This window comes from Alligator mississippiensis, chromosome 3, assembly GCF_030867095.1.
Source record: "Alligator mississippiensis isolate rAllMis1 chromosome 3, rAllMis1, whole genome shotgun sequence".
Classification (NCBI taxonomy): Eukaryota; Metazoa; Chordata; order Crocodylia; family Alligatoridae; genus Alligator; species Alligator mississippiensis.
Genome location: NC_081826.1, coordinates 214,222,866 through 214,245,117, shown reverse-complemented (window position 1 = coordinate 214,245,117; position 22,252 = coordinate 214,222,866). Strand labels below are relative to the sequence as shown.

Here is a 22,252-nt window from a genome sequence, read left to right as displayed (position 1 = left end):
GCTGTTTCAAGGAGGCTGCCTCCTCTTCTGGGGAGCTGGCAGAGTCACAGCTCCTGGAAAGGGAGTTTATAGACAGGGTCCCAGATTGCTTTGCATCTACCTGTAACACCCCTGACTGCTTCCAGCCATGGAGAGCCCATAGCACTCCTTGCCAGAACTGGTGGGAGAGGCTGCCACACAGCCCCCCACAGCATGCTGACCCCTGCTCCAGGGACTCTTCCTGGGGTGACAGAAATGGAGGTCGCACAGGAAGGAACACTGGATGCTTGCTGGGAAGGAATGCTCCCCACTGTGCCCTGACTGTGAGCTGCTTGAGTGGGAGGGGGACCTGGGACAGGAGGAGTGGTGCAAGAGAGCCAGTGATCCATGGTCTAGGGAAGGAGAAAGGCACCAGGCAGAGCCCACTCCACAGGATAGCAGTGAATGAGGGGAGCAGAACTGGGTTGCCTGGGTAGGGCTGTCAGGGGCACTCCCCCTCCCAGAGCTGATCCATTCCCCTCCAGTCCTGGTGGTCTCCACATGTATACAGTGGTTCTAGGGCAGGAGGAATGCAGGAGTGATCAAAAGGAGTGCAGGAGTGCTTAGAGCCAGGGGGGAGAGCACAGCTCACCAGCCCATCATCCACTTCCCACCCCACAGCTCTCTCAGATGGACAGTAGGTCTGATATCACCCACCAATCCAGCTCCTACACAGAGAAACCCCTGCTCTTCACTCCTGAGTCTGGAAATTAGTGTACCAGGTCTAAAGCCCCCATACCCTGTGCCTCCCCTCCAAGGTTTTGTGTTTTTGAGTTTGACCCATCCCTCTTCCCTGTCCTAACTACCTCTTCCACATTATTTCACCCCTTTCACAAACCTCCCTCATCCCCTCCAAAGGTTTACTGGCTTATGTCAGTGGGAAGAAGGCCCAAGCAGAAGGCCCAAGCTAAGACATGGGTAATGTTCAATAGGTTTTCTTTATTAAAAACAAGAAAAATTTGGGAGCACCAACATTTTAATCTGAGCCACATCTTTTCCTCCTACCTCATTTCCTCCATTCAGTGTGTGCACCTGGGGGGGATTGGAGGGAGCAGAGAGGGGAAGGGGAATGATGTCCAGGCAGCCTGGGTTGTGAGCAACACTGCCTAGGATGCAGGAGCCTGAGGCAAGAGATTATGGCCCAGAGCCAGGGCACAGGTACTTGAAGCCCTCTGGCCCTCTTCATGTGGGGAGGACTCTCCTCATACACCTCAAAGTATGCCCTGAGAGCCTGCTAGTATGCTTTGAGGCAGCTGAAGGCATACTCCACTGTCATGTGGCACCTGATTGGGCAGTAGTTGAAGTGTTCCTACCAGTGGTTTAGCTGCCCTCCATAGGGTTTCATCAGCCATGGCAGGAGGGGGTAAGCCAGGTCCTCAACAATGGAGGGGGTTGATGTCATCACTGATGGTGAAATCAGGGACCCTGGGAGTATAGTGCCTGCTCCCCTTCAGCTCGGGGACTGAGGAGTTGTGGAAAATGCAAACAATGTGGGCACTGCTCACCCAGCCAGCAAAGATATGGGTGAAGTGCTTTTTGTGGCTGACAGTGCCCTGCAGGATGATGGAGAAGTAGCCATTGAAGTTGATAAATACCTAGGCAGCCTAGGCTGGGCAAGGGATGGGAATGTGGGTGCCATCCACAGCCCCTACACAGTTGAAGAAACCCATGCAGTAGAAGAGAGCACCCACCTCCTGAAGGTTGATGAGGTAGGCTGAGACATGAAGGCACATGCAGCTCACAATGGAGGGTGCTTGCTCTGGGGCTCTTCTGGAAGCCTAGGGCTGGGTGTTGGGGAGGATCTGGGATGATGTGGCAAGGGGTTGGGGGTATGCTTGCCTGTGCCCGGCAGCCAATCAGGGGTGGCCCCAGCACTTGGTTGTGCTTGCCAGTCTCTGGCAGCCTGGGGTGTCTATGGGACGTGCTGGGAGGTGTGCAGAAGCACCCCCTATCTGCTGGCCTCAGTCAGTGCAAGCAGCCTACGTGCCTCCCTTCCTCCCCCACCAAAGGGCGAACGTGTGTTATGTTCGTTACTAATCTAACTTAAGCCACTTACAGAAAACCATGTACATTAGATCAATTCCTCCTCAAGCTTTCTGAATGTCTGTACTTAGGCTTAATAAAAAATATAGCCTTCAAAGTATCAATAATGTTTTTCAGTTTTTCTGCTGATGTTCTAAATAAAAAATACTTTTATATATTTTTAATGTTAAAGTGACTAGTTAGTGAATTTTCTCCTTTCTGTGGTTGCTCTCATCCCACATGCAGTTAACACTGAAAGTCATGTAAGTTCAGCTCCCTAGGTAATTCTCAACCAGGGTGGCTTGAGATCCTTTCAAGGGTGCCACAGAGCAGGCTTGTGCGAAGCAGCAAGTACTTGCTTCAGATTCAGATTTGGCCGATTTGGAGGGACAGTGATTCGATTCAGTGATTTGAATTACTGTCCCGATTTGATTCGGCCAATTCAGATTCGGAAATTCGGCCATAGACTATACAGGCAGTCCTTGACAGCGCTGGACACAGTTGCCTCCAGCTGGTAAGTCTGCTGTGGTGGGCAGAGGGAGGGAGGAAAGAGGTGTGGGGGGTTTGAGCAGATCAATGCCCCCACAGTGAGGGAGGGATTGGGGCTGGGGCTGGAACAATCTGCCCAGCCAGGCAGGGGGGGTGTGAGATTCAGGGAGGGGGGCTCCTGCCACTGCGCACTGCCATGCACTGCTGGTCTTGGAGTTTTCTTCTGGTAGCTCCTCCAGCAGCTCTTGTTGCCAGTCCAGGAGGGCATGGGAATGGGCATGTGCCCCTGGATCTGCATAGGGCGGGCTGAGCCAGGCTGCACTCTAGGAGGCTAGCCCCAGTCACCCACCACCAGGTTGTGCTCCGCTGGGTGGACAGAGCCAGGGCTGTGCTTTGGGCAGCAAGCTCCTGCTGCCAGGCTGCACTCTGCAGGGTGGGTGGAGCCAGGGCTGTGCTTTGGGCTGGGGCTAGCCACCCGGAGTATAGCCCTAGCTCCGCCTGCCCTGCAGAGTGCAGCCGAGTGGCGGGGGCTAGCCTCCTGGAGTGCAGGAGGAGCCACCAGAAGAGCAGCTTCCGGACTGGTGACACACAGTGGCGGGAGCACCCCTCCCTGAGTCCCATACTCCCCCACCCCAGCTGGGCAGCTTGTCCCAGCCCTAGCCCCAGCCCGAATCCCTCCCTCACTGTGGGAGCATTGATCTGCTCATCCCCACACCCCTTCCATCACCCTCTTTGCCACAACAGACTTACCAGCTGGAGGCAGCTGTATCCAGCATCGTCGAGGACTGCCTGTATAGTCTATGGCCCAATCTCTAAATTGGTTTGGAGTGTCTGATTCGATTAGGACTTTTTAATGGGTCTTCTGATTCGATTTGCATTCAGATTTTTGGCAGCCGAATTAAGCCAAATCTCCTCCAAATCAAATCTGCTACCAAAGCTTCACACAGCCCTACCACAGAGTGCTGTACAATGTTAATACTGCTAGGTGTGCAAGCATAATTCCAAAGAAAAACCCAGAGATTTCAAATAGGAATCCATAGTGTTAAATACATTCTGAACTGTTGTGGGTTTTCTTAATTTTTTGCAACATAAGAATCACTATAATATTTTTCCATAGTCAAAAAAAAATAGGCAAAAGCTAAGAGCTAGCATTTTCTGAGTGGAGAACCACTGCCCTAAGTATTTCCTAGACCAGGGGTAGGCAACATTTTTTTGACCAGAATGCCGAAAAAAAGACAATGTCTACCTTGGAAGATGCTGGAGTGCCGACATGCTGGAGCCTGGAGCAGCTGTTTGCAGCCTCCTGGCTGCAGCTGGCCCAAGGAGCCTGGTCTGTTTGCAGCGGGGCTTGCAGCCTCCCAGCCACCTGCTGGGAGTAGCCTGGGCTCTGTGGCTGGCAGCAGCTGCTTAGAGCCAGGACTGGCGGTGCTGTGCCAAGCAAAATGGCCTTGCGTGACATGCTCGGCATGCGTGCCGGGGGTTGCTGACCCCTGTCTTAAACAGTCTTCTAAGTTCAGCTTAATGCCTGCACTACCTGCATTAGAAATGTGTACTGTTGAAAACATATTAGGTGCATTTATTTACCAGAGGAATAAATCACAACATAATTGATATTTATGTTCTAAGCTTATTACCTCTAATTGGATGCATTTAAATTTAAAAGGTTGGATCATCAGGCTCAATGAGTAGTCATCAGTGGCTCTGTCTAGTTCAAAGGAGGTATGAAGTGGGATTCCCAAGGAAGCTAAGTCTGTGCTAAGTCTGGTACTATTTAACATCTTTATTAATGATGTGGATGATGGGACTGATTGCACACTTAGCACTAAACTGGCTGAAGTTGCAGATGCTTTAAAGGATAGGACTATGATTTCCCAGCTTACTGAGATTGGTCTTCAGAGATCCCAGGTGCAGGTCTGAGCGAGTGGGGAAACCCTAATTTTCCCCACTTACCCAGACCCAGCCTGAGGTTCCCAGGGGCATATCTGGGTAAGAGGGGAATGTTGGACAGATGCTCACAGGGGCCTGATCTTGCCTGGGCATTCCCAGGGTTCACAGAAGAAGGCCCTTCAAGCCCTGAGAAAATGCATCACTCCTTTTTCTGTACCATCAGTGCAGAGGCACTTGGAGGACCTGGATGCGTTTAAGTCGGCAGGCCCGGATGAGCTCCATCCGAGGGTACTGAAGGCACTGGCTGATGTCATTGCACAGCCACTGGCAGGAATATTTGAACACTCATGGTGCATGGGCCAGGTCCCGGAGGACTGGAAAAGGGCCAATGTGGTCTCCATTTCCAAGAAGGGGAGGAAGGAGGACACAGGCAACTATAGGCCAGTCAGTCTCACCTCCATCCTTGGCAAAGTCTTTGAAAAAATTATCAAGGCTCACATTTGCGAGAGCCCAGCAGGAAAAATTATGCTGAGGGGAAACCAGCACGGGTTCGTAACAGGTAGATCATGCCTGACTAATCTAGGCTCTTTTTATGACCAGGTTACAAAACACCTGGACACAGGAGTAGGGGTTGACATCGTTTACTTAGACTTCAGGAAGGCCTTCGATACGGTATCCCACCCCATACTGGTGAACAAGTTAAGAGGCTGTGACTTGGATGACTACACAGTCCAGTGGGTGGCGAATTGGCTAGAGGGTCGTACCCAGAGAGTCGTAGTGGATGGGTCAGTATCGACCTGGAAAGGTGTGGGCAGTGGGGTCCCGCAGGGCTCGGTCCTTGGACCGATACTCTTCAATGTCTTCATCAGCGACTTGGATGAGGGAGTGAAGTGCACTCTGTCCAAGTTTGTGGATAACACAAAAATGTGGGGAGAAGTGGACACACCGGAGGGCAGGGAACAACTACAAGCAGACCTGGACAGGTTGGATATATGGGTGGAAAACAACGGAATGCAGTTCAACAAGGAGAAATGCAAAGTGCTGCACCTAGGGAGGAAAAATGTCCAGCATACCTACTGCCTAGGAAATGACCTGCTGGGTGGCACGGAAGCGGAAAGGGATCTTGGAGTCCTAGTGGACTCCAAGATGATCATGAGTCATCAGTGTGACAAAGTCATCAGAAAAGCTAATGGCACTTTATCGTGCATCAGCAGATGCATGGCAAACAGAACCAAGGAGGTGATACTTCCCCTCTATCAGGCGCTGGTCAGACCGCAGTTGGAATACTGCGTGCAATTTTGGGCGCTGCACTTCAAGAAGGATGTGTATAACCTGGAGAGGGTCCAGAGAAGGGCCACTCGTATGGTTAAGGGCTTGCAGGCCAAGCCCTATGAGGAAAGGCTAGGGCACCTGGACCTCTTCAGCCTCCGCAAGAGAAGGTTGAGAGGCGACCTTGTGGCTGCCTATAAGTTCATCATGGGGGCACAGAAGGGAATCGGTGAGGTTTTATTCACCAAGGTGCCCCTGGGGGTTACAAGAAATAATGGCCATAAGATAGCAGAGAGCAGATTTAGACTAGACATTAGGAAGAACTTCTTCACAGTTAGAGTGGCCAAAGTCTGGAACGGGCTCCCAAGGGAGGTGGTGCTCTCCCCTACCCTGGGGGTCTTCAAGAGGAGGTCAGATAGGCATCTAGCTGGGGTCATCTGAACCCAGCACTCTTTCCTGCCTATGCAGAGGGTTGGAGTCGATGATCTATTGAGGACCCTTCCGACCCTAACAGCTATGAATCTATGAATCAGTGGGTGGGACATAGGGCGACATGTATTTCACCCAAAGAAGTGGATCAACTGTCTCATGACACATTACAGCACAGCTGATCCACTTCCTTCAGAAACATCTATTTCTAACCTCTTGTGGGCTCAGATCAAGCGTAGTCCTATGCTTGCCTGGCAAGGGAAACACTGTCACCACTGAGGCAGTTTTCTTAGTTGGCCTGGGGAAGACTGCTTTCCTGGCACAGGGATAGCACCTTACAAGGTAATGTATAGTAAACCTCCCACTTAGCTGCTGAAGTGGGAAGGTCTTGGCTTTATGGCCACTTTATGGAAAGGGGAGACTCCTTCTTAGCTTGCTTCTGCCGCCATATGGCCGAGGGCAAACAAAACTCGGAGGCATCTGAACTCCAAGCCTCTGGCCTTGGGCCTGCAAGTAGGATGCCCACCAAAGGATTTGGAAACATCTGAAGCCCCAGATGGGGGTGGAGGATGTTTGCTGGTAGTAGGGCCACTTATGGTTCTGGGCTGACTCTCAGAATTGGAATTTGATTTGGTTAATTTGGCTTGAAATACAGAAAATTAAAAAAAAAAAAAATCTAACCTTCGTAATCCCTAACCTGTCTCCCTTATTCTGGATTGTTCATCTTCTTCCCTATCTTTGCTGCCAACTGCACTCATCTGATAACTGCCCCTATTTGTGAAGACTGAAGTAAAAATGGGCATTAGATACTTTAGCCTTCTCTGTATATAGATTGTCTTCTACTTTTCTTAAGGGACCTATTGGTATCTTTGGTCTTCCTCTTTCTGTTGACAGACTTGTAGATTCCCTATTTACTACCTTTTATGTTCCTTGCCATTTGCGTCTCAATTTTCTTATTTTCTCCTTGCATACCCCATTCTTCCATTGCATCAGGATAGCCCTTAGAAGGACCTCCTTAAAGTACAGCCGGTTCTCCTAGACTCCTTTTCCCCATTGACGTACTTGCTACCGATTCCAGCTAAAGTCTGCTTTCCTTAAATCCAATGCCTTTATTTGCTGCTCTCCTTAAGAATACTTGAGAAAAATACTTGAGAATCCCTTGGAGTTGACTGATATTAAAAAAATATTTCTTGTAGGTTTATAAGTTGAAGTGAAACATTTTATGAAGTACTTTGAATTCTATGGATGAGAAGAGTATAACTAGAGAGCGAGATCTTTTATTACTGATACAATATCTATAAATAAATAGAAGTATTGGCTAGAATACATTATTGTTTAATATGTTATGAAATGGAAAACGACATTGTTGACATTTGCACTTTAAATCAATTGATAAATTTATTTTGTTCAAAATCTGTGAGTACTTGAGTTCAGGTTATCGAATTTAGTCCTTGAGGAGTAAGTACAACCCAGTAGGAAGAAAAGTATCAGAATGAGGTCCTCATTAACCCTAGAACAAAAGTCTAATAAGCTTTAGGAAATCTAAAAATACACTTGAAAGAAGCAATTCAGTTCTACAAACTACAGATATCCAGAGAACATTGTGCAGCTTCATCTTTTATGAAGGGAAGTGAAAATTCCTAAAGAAAGTTTAAAAAAGCTTCCTGAATGACCAAATAAATATCACCTGCCAGCAGCCTAGGCAAGAAAAAAACTTAATTAAAGCCAATGCCTTATTGGTTGTTTTGCATATAGGATGATTTAAAAAAGCATACAACATATTTATTTAGGAGAACAGCCTTCAATTCAAAAGAAAATTGATCTTCAATTTCCTTAGAAACTAGTGAAAGACAGTCCAGTCAGTCTAAGTGACTCTTTTTTTCTGTAGAAAGCATCCTAAAACTCAGCCACAAAAATGGTGAATGAATAGTTTAAATAAAGCTTATGGATTATTAAATTGTTTTTGTTAATATTTTCATTACCATGGCATTTTTGGGAGGCGCAAATCCATATTAAATCACTTTTCCATTCATTGTTGTGGCTTTTATGATATCTGCATGCACTATGGTTTAATTATATATAGACCATCTTCACAGGAGGAAATGTATTATCACTTCAACCTCCCAGAAATTAAATTTTTATAATTTATTTTTCTGATATAATTTTGTTTTCCTATAACTTATCTGCTAAATTTTGATAGGTATTTCAATGATATTTCCTGATCTATGAGTCAAAGACATCTATACACGTGCCCAATGCCTGCTCCAATATATGCTAATTAGCACCCATGAGACCCATACTGTGCTAATTAGCATGCTCCTGCAGCCTCAGCATCTCATGTATTCAGCATCCCCATGCTTCAGAATGGTGGGGGGTGCTTTCACAAAAGCTTATTGAATGAGTTTTAGTTAAAGCCCCGCTCCCACTCCATTTTTACATGAGATGCTGCAGGCGCTTTAAGTGACTCCCAAGAGCCACTCTTAATTAAAGCACCTCCCCGCTCCATAGAACATGTAAAGGTATCCCAAGAGATTATATAGAGTGATACACAAAGACTGTATTATATATTCTCCTAGTATTGTGTTTCTAGTACTTCAGTGAGGCATCAGATTTTTAGTTTTAAAGTAATAAGCACAAAAGAATATGGAACTTCAAAAAATACATTAGTCTTAATGGAACAACATAATTTTATCAGAGTTTATCATGGACTTTAATTAATATCTGTTAGACTCAAAGGGAATGGAGCTGATCTCAGGACAAGGTCTTCACCAATATTAAAAAGGAAATGAAAAGATAAATGTACCTGAAGGATTTAAAATTAAACTCACCAGAACAAGAAAATTACAAAAGTCTATAATGTGTACTTTATTTTGAAAAGACTGTAAAAAAACCCTTTTTTTTTAGTTCCATAATGTTTTACTAACTTATATCTCATCCACTTTACAAGTAAAGTGTTAGATTTTGTCTTTTTTATTTTTGAGTGAATAGTCAAAATAAAAAGGAAACTACTCACTGAAGTGTCTGGCCCATAATGGTTATTTTTTAATCAGTTTATAAAGTTGTATATCAACCATGCCTTCAGACTGACTTAAAATTAATACTGTTCTCTCTTTTTCTGTTTGTTAGCTCTGTATATGAGAAGTCAAACTCCATTCATCCTGGTCTGAATGTTGTCAGCAGCAACATGGGTTCAGTTACTGTTGCTACTTCACAATTTTGTTGATTTTGTGGAATAGGAGATATTCCAGTTCTTTCCTCTATAACTGTGGAGCCTGTTTTGGGATCTTGAACAGGTGTTCATTTGTAGCACTACAAATCTGTAATAAATCTCTACTGCTAAAAAATCTTTCCAGGAGAGGGAGGTGATTTAAACATCAGTGGATGCTGGCTTTGAAATTGCCTCGCATGCAACACTTAGAGAGTCATACGCACGTGGCTGTGGGCACATGGCTTTTAACTGATTGTGTGGGGGGCAGTTTCCCCCGCCATGGAAAGTGATCGAAGCCAGTACCTGCTGGCTTTTTAATCGCTCCCCTTGCTGTCCAGCTGGGAAGCAGGGGTAACGGTGTGAAGCCAGGGGTGCAGGGAAGTGGGATCAAGAAGCGGGACCAAACCCACTTCCACGCTTCACTGGGTTTTAAATTACCACCCATACTGCCCAGATGGGTGGCAGTGTGAAACTTGGGGGTGTGGAGAAACAAGCTTAGAGAGAGCCTTCTGAGCCCACTTCCCCATGCCCTGACGTCCAGCTGGGGGCAACAGTGTCAGAGCTGGTGAGGCTGGAACTGGGCTGGGGGAGAGCCTCCCAAGCACAGTGCCAGTGTAACCTCCATCATTCAGCTAGCACTTCCTGGTTTGGGGAGGAGGCTGCTGCTCCCCTTGCCTCCCTACTGGCTATACCAGTGCTGGGTCTGGAAGGGGAGGGGAACAGCAAGACAAAGCCCTTCCCATTACCAAACCATTCAGCCCTTGCTTTGGAGAAGATGCAAGGGGGAGGGTGCTGCTCCCCTCCCAGACCAGACCAGGAGAGAAGCATGCAAACCTTCACTCCTGCAAGAGAGTTTCTCTTGCAAGGGAGATCTTCCAGGTTGACAGGTGGAGGATTTTTGTCTTTGAGAAGCCATGTTCCCCTCATAGGGGAAATTGAGTGAACATTCATTGTTTCTCCTGGGAGAGTGGTAATTCTCCCAACAGAAGTGTAACACCTGTAACCTGACCTGTGTCTAAACTTATTTTTATTGCCAGCAAGACCTCAAAATATATAGGGAACAGATCTGTGTGTAAAGTCATATTTTATGTTCATTCTTTGGCTATACCAGTGCTTCACTTCAGCCTATTCTAGACATGTTAGAAACTACAGCAATTGGGCTTAGCTTAACAAGATGCTTAATATCTTACTGTAAATTGAATAAGAACACTTGCTTCATGCTTCAGTTTTAGAGGCAAAAAATCAAACTATGGGATAATACTATATATAGGGAAAAAACATAAGAAAGCTCTAAAGTCACAGCCCTAAAGAACACTGGAAAATGTTACTCTTAGAAAAGCTTGCTTGGTATCATATATAATCAGTTGTTCTTCACCACTGAATCACTGGAACAAGTCCCCTGCTACTGCAGGTAACTTCATCAGAGTTTGATCAGTTTATAAAAGAGACTATCCAACTTGAACATACTTAGTGGGGGCAAAAAAGCCTTACTGGAAAGTTGTTCCAGGACCATTGGAACCATCCTATGAGGTGTTAGAAACCTTTCAATTTCCAGTATTCTTTGCCAGTTTTTACCTACTTGTTCTTGTACAAACCTTGTCATTTACTCCCAATACATTTTTAGATGGTAAAACTCTTTTTTTTTTTTCGCTAATCACTTTAGCTTCTTCTCCATTCCCATAACCTATCATCCTCATAACCCCTTACTCTACCTGTTCCAGTTTGAATTAATCTTTGAATGCAAGTGACTGAAATTGTTCACTTTTTCAGATGAGGTCTCACAAGTGACTCATATAGTTACCATAATATTTCACTGTCTTGACTGAGAATAGGCTGATTTATGCATTTTAGTATGACCTTGACTTTTTTTCCAACAGAGCATCATACTGTGGCTTGTAGTCATCCTGGGATCATTTCAATTTGATCCCAGAATGGAAGACATCTCATCCCTTGATATCTTTTTTCTTCCTCTGTCATTTCCAGCTGATGATTGTATAAGTTTATAGAAGAAATTGTTGTTTGTCCTAGATTCTTAAAAGTGTTTTGGTAGCTAACTCCCTTGTAGACATCTAAGTAAAACTGAGGATCTAGCCCTTAATGCAAAAGACCAAAGACATATACTGAGAGACGGTTATGATTCATTCCATTTGTATAACTCAAGTTTTCCTGGTTATCCTAGTTCTTTCTTTATGATATGCCAGTCATCCCCTGTCTTGCCTCCCCCAACTTTGTGTCATCAGAAAATTTCATTTTGTGCACAGATGATTAATGAAAACATTAAATGAAATCGGTCTCAGTACTAGTCCTGTAGGAATTCTGGAAGTAACCTTTTTATATCCAACTCATTAATTCTGCTTTCAACACAAACAATTGTTGTCTTCCCTTAACATAAGAACATAAGAAGTGCCATACTGGGTCAAACCGGTGATCCATCAAGGGACAGTGCCAGAAGTGGGTGCTAGGGAGAAAGCACTGAACCAGATAGATCTAGAGTGATCTCTTCTCTTTCCGTTATTCTCCCTGTCATCACTATTATCCGTTTAGAGATGCCAAAGGAAACATCTCCAGTGGTTCTGTTCAACAGCTATTAATAGATCTATCATCCATGAATTTAGTCCTTTTTTGAACCTGGCTATACTATCTGCCTCTACCAGCTCCTGTGGAAATGAATTCCACAAGTTAAATATTGCAAACATCTAGAACTTTTGGTTCAGAAATTATACCTTTTATTAGACCACTTTTTCTGCAAGCTTTCAGGCTCCAAGGCCCTTCATCAGGCTCAGGGAAAATGAAAGATGCTAAAAAGTCCCCAAAGGTAGGAAATAAACTTCATTTTTGCACAGAGGAAGCTAGAGATGGAAATCTGTCCCTCTGGGTCCATGAGAGTGTCTTTGTGAGTTGTTCTGAGTTGCTCTTTGTTGTGCAGATTGGGTAGGATTCCTTCCCTGGAGGTGTTAGATGGTAAGCAGGGAAGTGTAGAAATCTTTCTTGTTGTTCAGTAATGAAGTTTAAAATCCAAAATCAGTTAAAATTCGGCATCATCCATGTTTCAGGCATGTATTTGGTAGCCATGTTGGTTTGAGAGAAAAAGAAATGCAAAAATCTGGAACTCTTGGTTCAGAAATGATACTTTTTATTAAACCAACAAGGAAACAGCAAAAATAATCTTGCAGAAACAAAGCTTGCAAAAAAAGGATGATTTTGTTGTGATTTCCTAGTTAGTCTAATAAAAGGTATCATTTCTGAACCAACAGTTCTAGATTTTTGCATTTCTTTTTGTCTCAGACCAATACAGCTACCAAATACATCCCTGAAACAAGTTAAATACGTGTTGCATAAAAAAGTACTTTTTCTTGTTAGTTTTAAACCTGTCTCCTACTAATTTCAGGGTTCCCGCTAGTCCTGGTATTCTGGGACTTGGTGAACAACAATTCCCTGTTCACTTGGTCCACATCCTTCATGATTTTATTGGACCTCTGTCATATCCCCCCTCAGCATTCTGTTTTTAAACTGAAGACTCCTAGACTTTGTAGTCTCTCCTGGTATGGCAACTGCTTCATACCCTGATCACTCTGGTTGCCTTCTCTGTATATTTACTAATTCTGCTGCATCCTTTTTGAGATGGAGACCTGCATCTCACAACTGCACATAATATTGAAGATGTTGGTACACCATGGATTTTGTATAATGTCATGATGCTATTCTTGATTTTGTTTTCAGTTTTCTTCTTAATGATGCCCAATATTTTATTGGCTTTTTGGATGCCTCTGCACATTGTGCTTATGTTTTCAGAGAACTGTCTACAATGATTTCAAGGTGTCACTCCTGAATTGTAACAGCTAATTTGCAACATAGCATTGTGTACATCGAGTTGAGGTTATTTTTCCCTAGGTTCATTACCTTTCACTTGTCAACATTGAAGTTGAACTGCCGTTTTTTGGCCCACTAACTTAGCTTGGTGAGATCTTTCTGCAGCTCTTTTTTTGTCAGTGTGGGACTAGACTACCCAGAATAATTTGGTATCATCTGCAAGCTTGGAGATTTCATTGTGCACCCCCATTTCTAGGTCATTAATGAAAATGCTGAGTAAAACTGGGCCCAGCACAGATTCCTGTGGGACCCCATTTTTTACTTCTCTCTATCCTGAAAAGTGACCATCTACTTCTTCCCTCTGCTTCCTATCTTTTAACCAGCTCTCAATCTAGGAAAGAACTGTCCCTCCAATCCCATAGCAAAACAATTTTTTTAAAATCCTTTGGTAATGGACCTTGTTGAAAACTTTTTGAAAGTCCAAATGTATTATGTCAACTAGATCCCCCTTATCCACATGCTTATTGACACCCTCAAAAAACTCAGGCAGATTGGCGAGGCAGGATTTCCCTTTATAAAAACCATGCTGACTTCTCCCCAGCAGATCATATTTGTCCATATGAACGCTGATTTTATTCTTTATTATAGATTCTACCAACTTGCCAGCGATAGGGATGGAAGTGAGACTTACTGATCCGTAGTTCCCAGGATCATGTCTGGAGCCCTTTTTGAAGATGGGCTTTATGTTGGCAACCCTCTATTCCTCTAGCACAGAGGCTGTAATGATAGGTTACATACTATTGCCAACAATTCCTTTGAGCCACTTCTTAAGCAACTTAACAACCCAAATCTGCAACAGGAGATCTGCATTGAAGTCAACATTGAAGTCGACAGGAGTATTGGAAACCTAAATTTTAACTATGTTTAGGTGTGAAAAGAGGATAGCAATGGGTACCCTTTTGTTGTACTCCTATTGCTTTATGTGTGAAAAGTTAAGTCATTCTTTGAGGTAAACAAGACGTTGGGTATTTAATAGTATCTTTAAAAAGGAGGGGATCTGAGGAGTGCATTAAGCTTCATGCCTTCTCAGGTTCTCTCTGAAGCATGCCTTCATCCTTTCTCTGTGGGAGAAATCATTTTAAACGAATGTTCAAAGAAAAATAGTGTTTAATTAAAGAAACCACCATTTATGTTCAGTCTTAATATTATTCTTTCATAATAAAAGAAGGTTGATTTGGGCATTTGCATTATATATAAAAGTCTTTTCAGTTATATTACATTACTAAATCAGAAGGATTAAGATGAGTTTGAAAGTCTACAGTACAAATTACAGTACGCTTACATATTAACTATTCTATTTCTCTGCCATTTGCAAGGAAGCTTTGTGTTTGCTCTTACTTAATTCATCATATATTTTTTCTGCTGATTGCAGCTAAGAGCTACTTAGAGCACAATTAAAGTACTCAAATCTCTCACCAGCTTCTAGTTGCAGCCAGCATGAAGAGACTCCAGCAGAAATTCCCATCAACTGTGGTGCTAGTTGTGCTAGGAGAATTATTCAAAAGGCAATCTCCTCATTAAAAAGCTTAGTGATGGCATATAAAAATTAACACATTGAACCTCTATTAAGATCACATGGAAGCTTACCAGTCACTGATTTCAGTAAGATTAGGATAGAGAAACATTAGGTCAACTTCACCTGGTATAAACTGGCTTAGTTTATTAATTTTAATATAATGAGTCTACACCAATTTGAATTGACTGAGGATCTCTGCTACTCTGTACTGAATTTGTAAAACACTAAGACTTCCCCAGCTATACCATTGAATGACTCTTTGACAACAAATAAACAATACACTTAGCGATAGCTACTTATTGTATGTTTGCTGGAATCTTTTAATGGAATTCTGAAATTCTGCATCCCCATCTTGCTTATAGAAGATTCAGAAAGGGCTGAAATACCAATTACAAATGTCAGGGTTAGCAGCAGGTTTTCTAATATGTTTTTCAATACCACCATCACCTCTCTTAATTTCTCATAAAGTGTTCTTTCACCAGAATTTATCAGTAGAAAAATGAATTTCCTGATGCCAAAAACTGAATCAGGACAAAATCTTTACAACCCAAATCTGCAAAGAATTTTGCATCAGATCCTAGGCTCCTATTTTCCTATGCTCCTAAGATCTGATCCAGAATTCTTAGCAGATTTGTTTGTTCAGATAACATATTTGTTTTATTTAGGTTAAATATTCATATCAGTTGAAACATTTCATTCTTATCACTTTTAAACCCATTTAAAAGTTGAATTTTTAGGTTCTTTAAGTTTTAGTCAAAATTTTTAAAAATTAAAACTTTTTATTCAAATCAAAAAAGATTGTGAAACTAGCTAAGTGTATTTCAACAATTTTCAGACTTCTTTCTGAAAACATGAAAGATTTTGATTGTCAAATTGATTGATTTTGTCAAATTAGAATTTTCTAGTGAACACTTGTTTTAAAAATTCTGAGTATAACAAAATATACTATTTTTCAATAAAGATTAAGTCAATATTTTAGAAAATGGAGACCTAGTTAGATTCCAAAATCTGGTTTTAAACACCTAATTTAAACTAAAAAAGTTGGACTGGGTTGTCTTAGTTGCCTCCAAATTTTATTATAAGTAGGAGAATTATGAAGTAGATACAAATATGGTAGCTCCCCTTAACAAAAATAAAATCTTTCTGTTTTGCCTCATTTTTTATTTCTGTGTCATTCAAGGTTTTGGGGGAGAGTCTGCAGGAAAAACAACTATAAACCTAGAAAAATAGATTCATTTTCTGCCGGATAATGATATAGCATTCATTCTAAGATTTCTTTTTATGGGAAATAGGGTTTTTTGGTCACAAAACAAAACTAAAATTGTAATTCTTGGTTATATGAACAACAGGAGTATAGGAAATTGATATCACATTGAGTAAATGAATTGCACAATCCTAAATGAAAAGGAAGGATGAGGGAGTTCAGTTTATAAGAAGAAACTGTGCAGTGATCCAGCTAGTCTTCAAAAGATAAAACCTAATTTGTACCTCAAAGTTTTCATAGTTTAATGTAACTTTTTAAACAGAGACATTAAAAAGAGGCATAGGAAGTGATGTGCTTGACTCAGGGAAGGTGATTTAGGAGTCAAGGTACCCAGAATGTTTTCTGTAACCTCAGACAAATCGTTTACCTTCTTTCCCTGTGCATTTCAATTCAAAGTAAATATAATACCTTCCTCCAGGGATATTTTGTAACTTGCTTTGAGATCCTCAAACAAAATATGTTCTCTAAGTGCCAAATTGTTTGAGTATTATTAGCTACCATCACTTTTTCACTAGATGCCTTGCTCTGGATTGTTTGATCTATGTTAAAGACCAATTTGTCACAGCTTAAATGTGGTATTAAAAATAGTTTGACTATGGATTGATTTATGGGCAAAGACACATGTTTATGTCACTGTTTCTCTGCTTCTCTTATTTTCAGATTATGTTTACGTTCTCAGAAATACAGGATACACCAACAATAATATCTTTCTTTATTTAAGCCAGTTCATTTCAGGAAGAGAACAGAAACTTAAAACAATCTTGACATTCTATATGGAATAATATTTTGTCAAGTGTTGATTTAATATTTGCATTTTCTGCTGTTAATTCTTCTGTAACAGGCCTTTTAAATGTTTCCCACCTTGGTTCTTAACCTTGTGGGGGTTGAGGGGATGCTCCTTTATGATAATGCAACCTGACAATATTCTTCAGGAATCATTTATTCTCTGTTTAATAATATTTTGGGGTAGCAAAAGGGAATCTCTGCTCTAGAAAGTTTTGTCATAAAACGAGTTTAAACATTTTGAAGTTGTGATATTGCTTATTCTGATATCAAATGTCACCTTTGTTGATTTATGCAGCGTAGAGAAGACAGACTTCAATACCAGTCTCAATTTGATTAGTGCTACAGTTCACCAATGATGCTCTGAGCAATGTTTTCTGTCTAATTAGCACTTTTCCCTCTTTATATAATGTAATTACAGACCAGTCTGTTTTTCATTAAGCATGTGAAGAAAAACAGCCTGCTTTTTCTTATCTCTCAGTACTAGAAATATGAATCCAACCCTTGGGCAGTTAGCTAATGCTTGTTATTATAGCAAAGAATGAAGTGTCTTAAATGCATTTATGAGGGACTAATATTTTAATCTTTCATATTGTTTTATATTTAAGAAAGTACAGAGAACTTTATACATATTGTTTAATTTTTTTTGTGTTGGCTTCAACTATCCTCTTTGTACAGGCACAAAGAAGGCACAAAAAGGTGAAGGTCAATAGCATATGTATGGTGCATGTATCAGATATTCAAACTCCTGATCCTGTGCTTTAGCCACAAAATGAACCTCTCTCTCTGTGAGGTTAAGTTACAATTACTAATCTGACAATTAGAGTATCGGGGCTTATCTCAAAAATAAATAATAAAATTTACTGAAGGTAAATGATACTCATGCTTGATTGGGCATGATTCTGTATATATATTTATTACTGCCAGTACTCATTATCCAAATGCTTACAATTAATTTGCTTAATTCTATATGGTTATAGGACAAAACTGCTAAGTTTAACAGTTTAGTTAAATTAAGGTTAATTTGCTTAATCAGTATTAAGATCTGTTCATTTGTTTATTGGAGTAAGAAACATGAGCTACTCTTGGTACCTACTGACTTATATCCGGAATCCTGAAAAAAATGTCCTTAGCCCCTTTAGCCATGCAGTATGGATATGTACAAATATACTTTTTATGTGCTGCACGCATAGCAGCATCACATCCTCATTCCATCCACAAGCCTCGTCCTGCTTCTATGAAAATCAATGAGGGTTCTGACATCCTGTTGCTAATTACTGGGATGAGTCATGATCACGTCCTTGTAAAACTTACTTTTCTGGTTTTGCAGTTATATGAAACAAAGTTCTATAAATTGTCATTCACTTACTTAATTTAGGAAATCTTATTTGCTTAATACGGGTGCTACTGGACTTCATACAAATTATGTGAATAATACTTGTTGAATACCTTATCAAAGTACTTACAAGGATTTAATGGTTACTAAATGTATGTTTTTTTTCAAATGTATATAAAAACCCATTTAATAATACGAGTTTTTTTTCCCTTCTTCTTAGATGCAGCAGTTATTCCATGAAAATTATGAACACAACCGGAAGGGTTACATCCAAGATCTTCACAACACTAAAATTCATACAGCCATAACGCTTCATCCAAATAAAAGGCCAGCCTACCAATATAGGCTGCACAATTACATATTGAGCCGCAAAATTTCAGAATTGCGCTATCGCACCATTCAGCTCCATAGGGAAAGTGCTCTAATGAGCAAGCTCAGTAACAGTGAAATAAATAAAGAAGATCAGCAGCTTGGAATGATGCCCTCTTTCAATCGTTTCCAGCCACGTGACAGGAATGAAGTCATTGAATGGGAATTCCTAACAGGGAAGCTCCTTTACTCAATGGCTGAGAACCAACCACCCCGACAAAGTATCAGCAGCGTTCTGCGAGCAGCATTGGATGACACAGTGATGCAGGTAATGGAAATGATAAATGAGAACTCTAAATCTAGAGGAAGACTCATTGACTTCAAGGAAATACAATATGGCTACCGTAGAGTTGATCCTTTGCATGGAGTGGAGTACATCCTGGATTTACTGCTTTTGTACAAAAGGCACAAAGGAAGAAAACTTACAGTTCCAGTGAGACGTCATGCCTATCTTCAGCAACTGTTTAGCAAGCCTTTCTTCAGAGAAGCAGAGGAGTTGGATGTAAGAACCCTTGTAGAAAATATCAACAGTGACACTCAGTCTTTGTCCTTTCTTTCAAATTCTTTAAAGATTTTCTCGTCATTTCAAGGCACCAAAGAAATGTGGGGACATTATGACAAGAAAATACATATTCTTGTCCCCCTCACTGGAAGATATGACATTTTCTTAAGATTTATGGAGAATTTTGAAAAAGTTTGTCTTATTCCAAGGCAGAATGTAAAGCTGGCAATAATTCTGTTCAGTTCTGACTCTGGCCAAGATTCCAGCAAACATATGGAGTTAATTAAAGAATATAATAATAAGTATCCGACAGCTGATATAACCTTGATTCCCATGACAGGAGAGTTTTCCAGAGGTTTAGGTCTTGAAACAGCCTCCTCTCAGTTTGACAATGACACTTTGCTGCTATTCTGTGATGTTGACCTGATATTCACCCCAGAATTTCTCCAGCGATGTAGAGATAATACTATTCAGGGACAACAGGTTTATTACCCTATCATCTTCAGTCAATATGATCCAAAAGTAACATATGGAGGAAACACTCCAGCTGATAGTAACTTTGTTTTTACAAAGAAAACTGGATTTTGGAGAGACTATGGATTTGGAATCACCTGTATTTACAAAAGTGACCTACTAACTGTTGGTGGATTTGATACCTCAATTCAAGGCTGGGGACTTGAGGATGTAGACCTCTTTAATAAAGTAATAATATCCGGGTTGAAGGCCTTTAGAAGTCAAGAAGTAGGAGTTGTGCATGTTTTTCATCCAGTTCAGTGTGACCCCAATTTAGATCCTAAACAATATAAAATGTGCTTAGGGTCCAAAGCAAGTACATTTGCATCTACCATGCAACTCGCTGAAATCTGGCTAGAAAAACACTTAGGTGTCAGGTATAATCGAACTCTCTCCTGACATTCCAGTTCATCTTGCCTTTTTAGGGGAGTTTACCTCATTATTGTTATTTTTGTTTTGTTGTCATATTTTTAAACTCCTCTTTGTTGTCTTCCAAAGATTGTTTGTTGACCTCAAAGAAGACGAGTCTGCTGTTCACTGATATTTCCAGTTCCTACTGAACTGCTTAGTTGTTTTACTTTTGTACTCCCTTTGTTTGAAATTGAGTTAACTCACAGAAATCAAATGATCCCACGGAGCACATCCGTTATAAGAGTCTGCATCAAAAGATTGTTCTCTTTGGGCTTTAGGATGCAATATCATCTTTGTTGCGTTTGTCAAACTTAATGTGATAAAAACTATTTACTGGTGAAGATAACACAAAAGTGCTTTATGCTTCCTCTGTGGAAGGGACTCTGTAACATAAACTTGAGTTTTATAATTTATATGAGGACTTATATATATAAACACTACTTTTCTTCGTCTTTAGAATTTTTTAAGTAAATGAATAACTATGATTGTACCTTTATTTTTTAAAAAAAGGAAAAACTGAGGCGTTTCTTTCCAAATGCAACTGGTACTGGCTACCAACTCCTTAAGCATCTTATAATAATAATGAACTCTTCATTTGTGTCTGCTCTAAATGCAAATGAACTTTATTTTCTCAAGGAAACATGATTTAATCAAATACTTGTGATATTTTAGAAGTTTTGTGAACCAATGTCCTTCGTTTGCTGGCAAGAAGAAACTATTGACAGAACATGGTTATTTATAATAAAGTACAGACATGCAGTACTCTTTTTTTCAAACACATAGAATAAGTTGCTTTGTCTTTTTTTAAATGAGTATCTAATATATAAAAAAAAATTCTTTTACATTCCTTTCATGAAACTGCACTTAATGCAGAGGGTGATTAAAAGGATAGTTAAAATTGCTTTTCTGCATTGTGCATTAATATTGGTACTCTGAGACCAACCATTGTTAAAATTTAAAAAATGTAAAAAGTAATTATTTAAGGTTGACAATTTACTCTTGCTGGTCAAAGTTCCTTGCCAATATATTTATATTAGTGGAGGTTATAGGACTGTGTTAAGATTTATCTCTCTGGACAGCCTGAAATGATCATATTATGGATTTGTGGAGTAGGATATTTAAAAATGAAGCCAACCTAAGTAAAATAAAGTAATTTTTTATATTTAGAGAGAAGTTTTTTTGTATAGGAAGAATGTATAATCACTTTGAACATTGGTCATCCTTTCAATTGTAGAGATGCTTTCTTGCAAAAGTTTTCTGTTTTATCATTCTTTTAGGCACACATTTAAGATGTTTTACTATGAATCTGTGGTAAAATCAGACACATGCAAGAAACCATCAGAATTTAACCAAGCGTGAATAAATTTTGATTGTATGTAATAACTTGATTTCAAACTATATCACAAGAAGAGCTGAGCAAATAATGCAAATAAAAAGTCCTGAGCTATTTATTCATATGGCTACACGGATTTGTTTTGGCTATGTCCAACCCTTTTTTTGTTTGCTTTCCATGAAAATCCAAGTGATTGGCTCTTACTAGTGTACAAATTCCAGTAGGTTTACAGACATACCAGGAAATTGCAAAAAAACCCTGCACAGATCACACTTGGCTGTGGATCTGAGTTGTGAGGAGGCATCAGTTTCGGAGAGTGGGGAAATAAAGTGTTAAAGGTCTGATCAATATGAAAACAAATTAATAACAATCACATGAGGTAACAAACACATGATCTGCTTTTGGTTTTCCAATTCTGATTTCACTGGATAACTTATTGGCTATGATGTATTTGCTCAGCTCAAACTAAAAGACAACTAGACAAATAAAAACTAAAGCCATTGATTTCAGTGGGAAGTTGGCTTGTATGCATAGGGCTTGCAGGATCAGGCCCTATATGATATAAACAAGATGTTGATATTTAGCATTATAGATATTTATTTAGCATTTGACTGATTCATTTGTTTATACAATGAATTACTTTGTTATAAACCTGATTATAAATTTTCATTATAAAACATTGCATTGTGTTTGGAGTAATTGTCCTGAGATTATTTGAAACCTTGAGTTGTTTTTATAAGGGGATAATGCACCTGCCAATAAGATCATATTAAAAGAGCATAACAATGATACAGTAATGATATGGATGTGTAGATAAAAAGAAAAAAACCCTGGAGTGTCCATCATGTTTCTTTGCTTTTATCCAGTCTTGATCACAATTTTGACTGTAAAATGAAGTACTCAGTGTGTATAATGTCCCTTTGTATATGTGTAGTCAATGGGTTAATAACATAATACACTGTAATAGACATTTTTTCAAGACCTCCTGCAAATGGAAATAGATTCTTAACTCTAACTACTGATAAGTGAGCTG

General features: G+C 40.5%; 1 protein-coding gene across 1 annotated transcript in view; it reads left to right on the top strand.

Annotated features, from left to right (window-relative positions):
* Positions 1-21,914, top strand: part of CHSY3 (chondroitin sulfate synthase 3) — a 285,943-nt gene extending 264,029 nt beyond the window's left edge. The window contains exon 3 of the mRNA XM_014608608.3: positions 18,312-21,914. Coding sequence (XP_014464094.1) covers positions 18,312-19,874 — 1,563 coding nt within the window. The 3' untranslated portion in view covers positions 19,875-21,914. The remainder of the gene's footprint in view (positions 1-18,311) is intronic.
* The last annotated feature ends 338 nt before the right edge of the window (positions 21,915-22,252 follow it).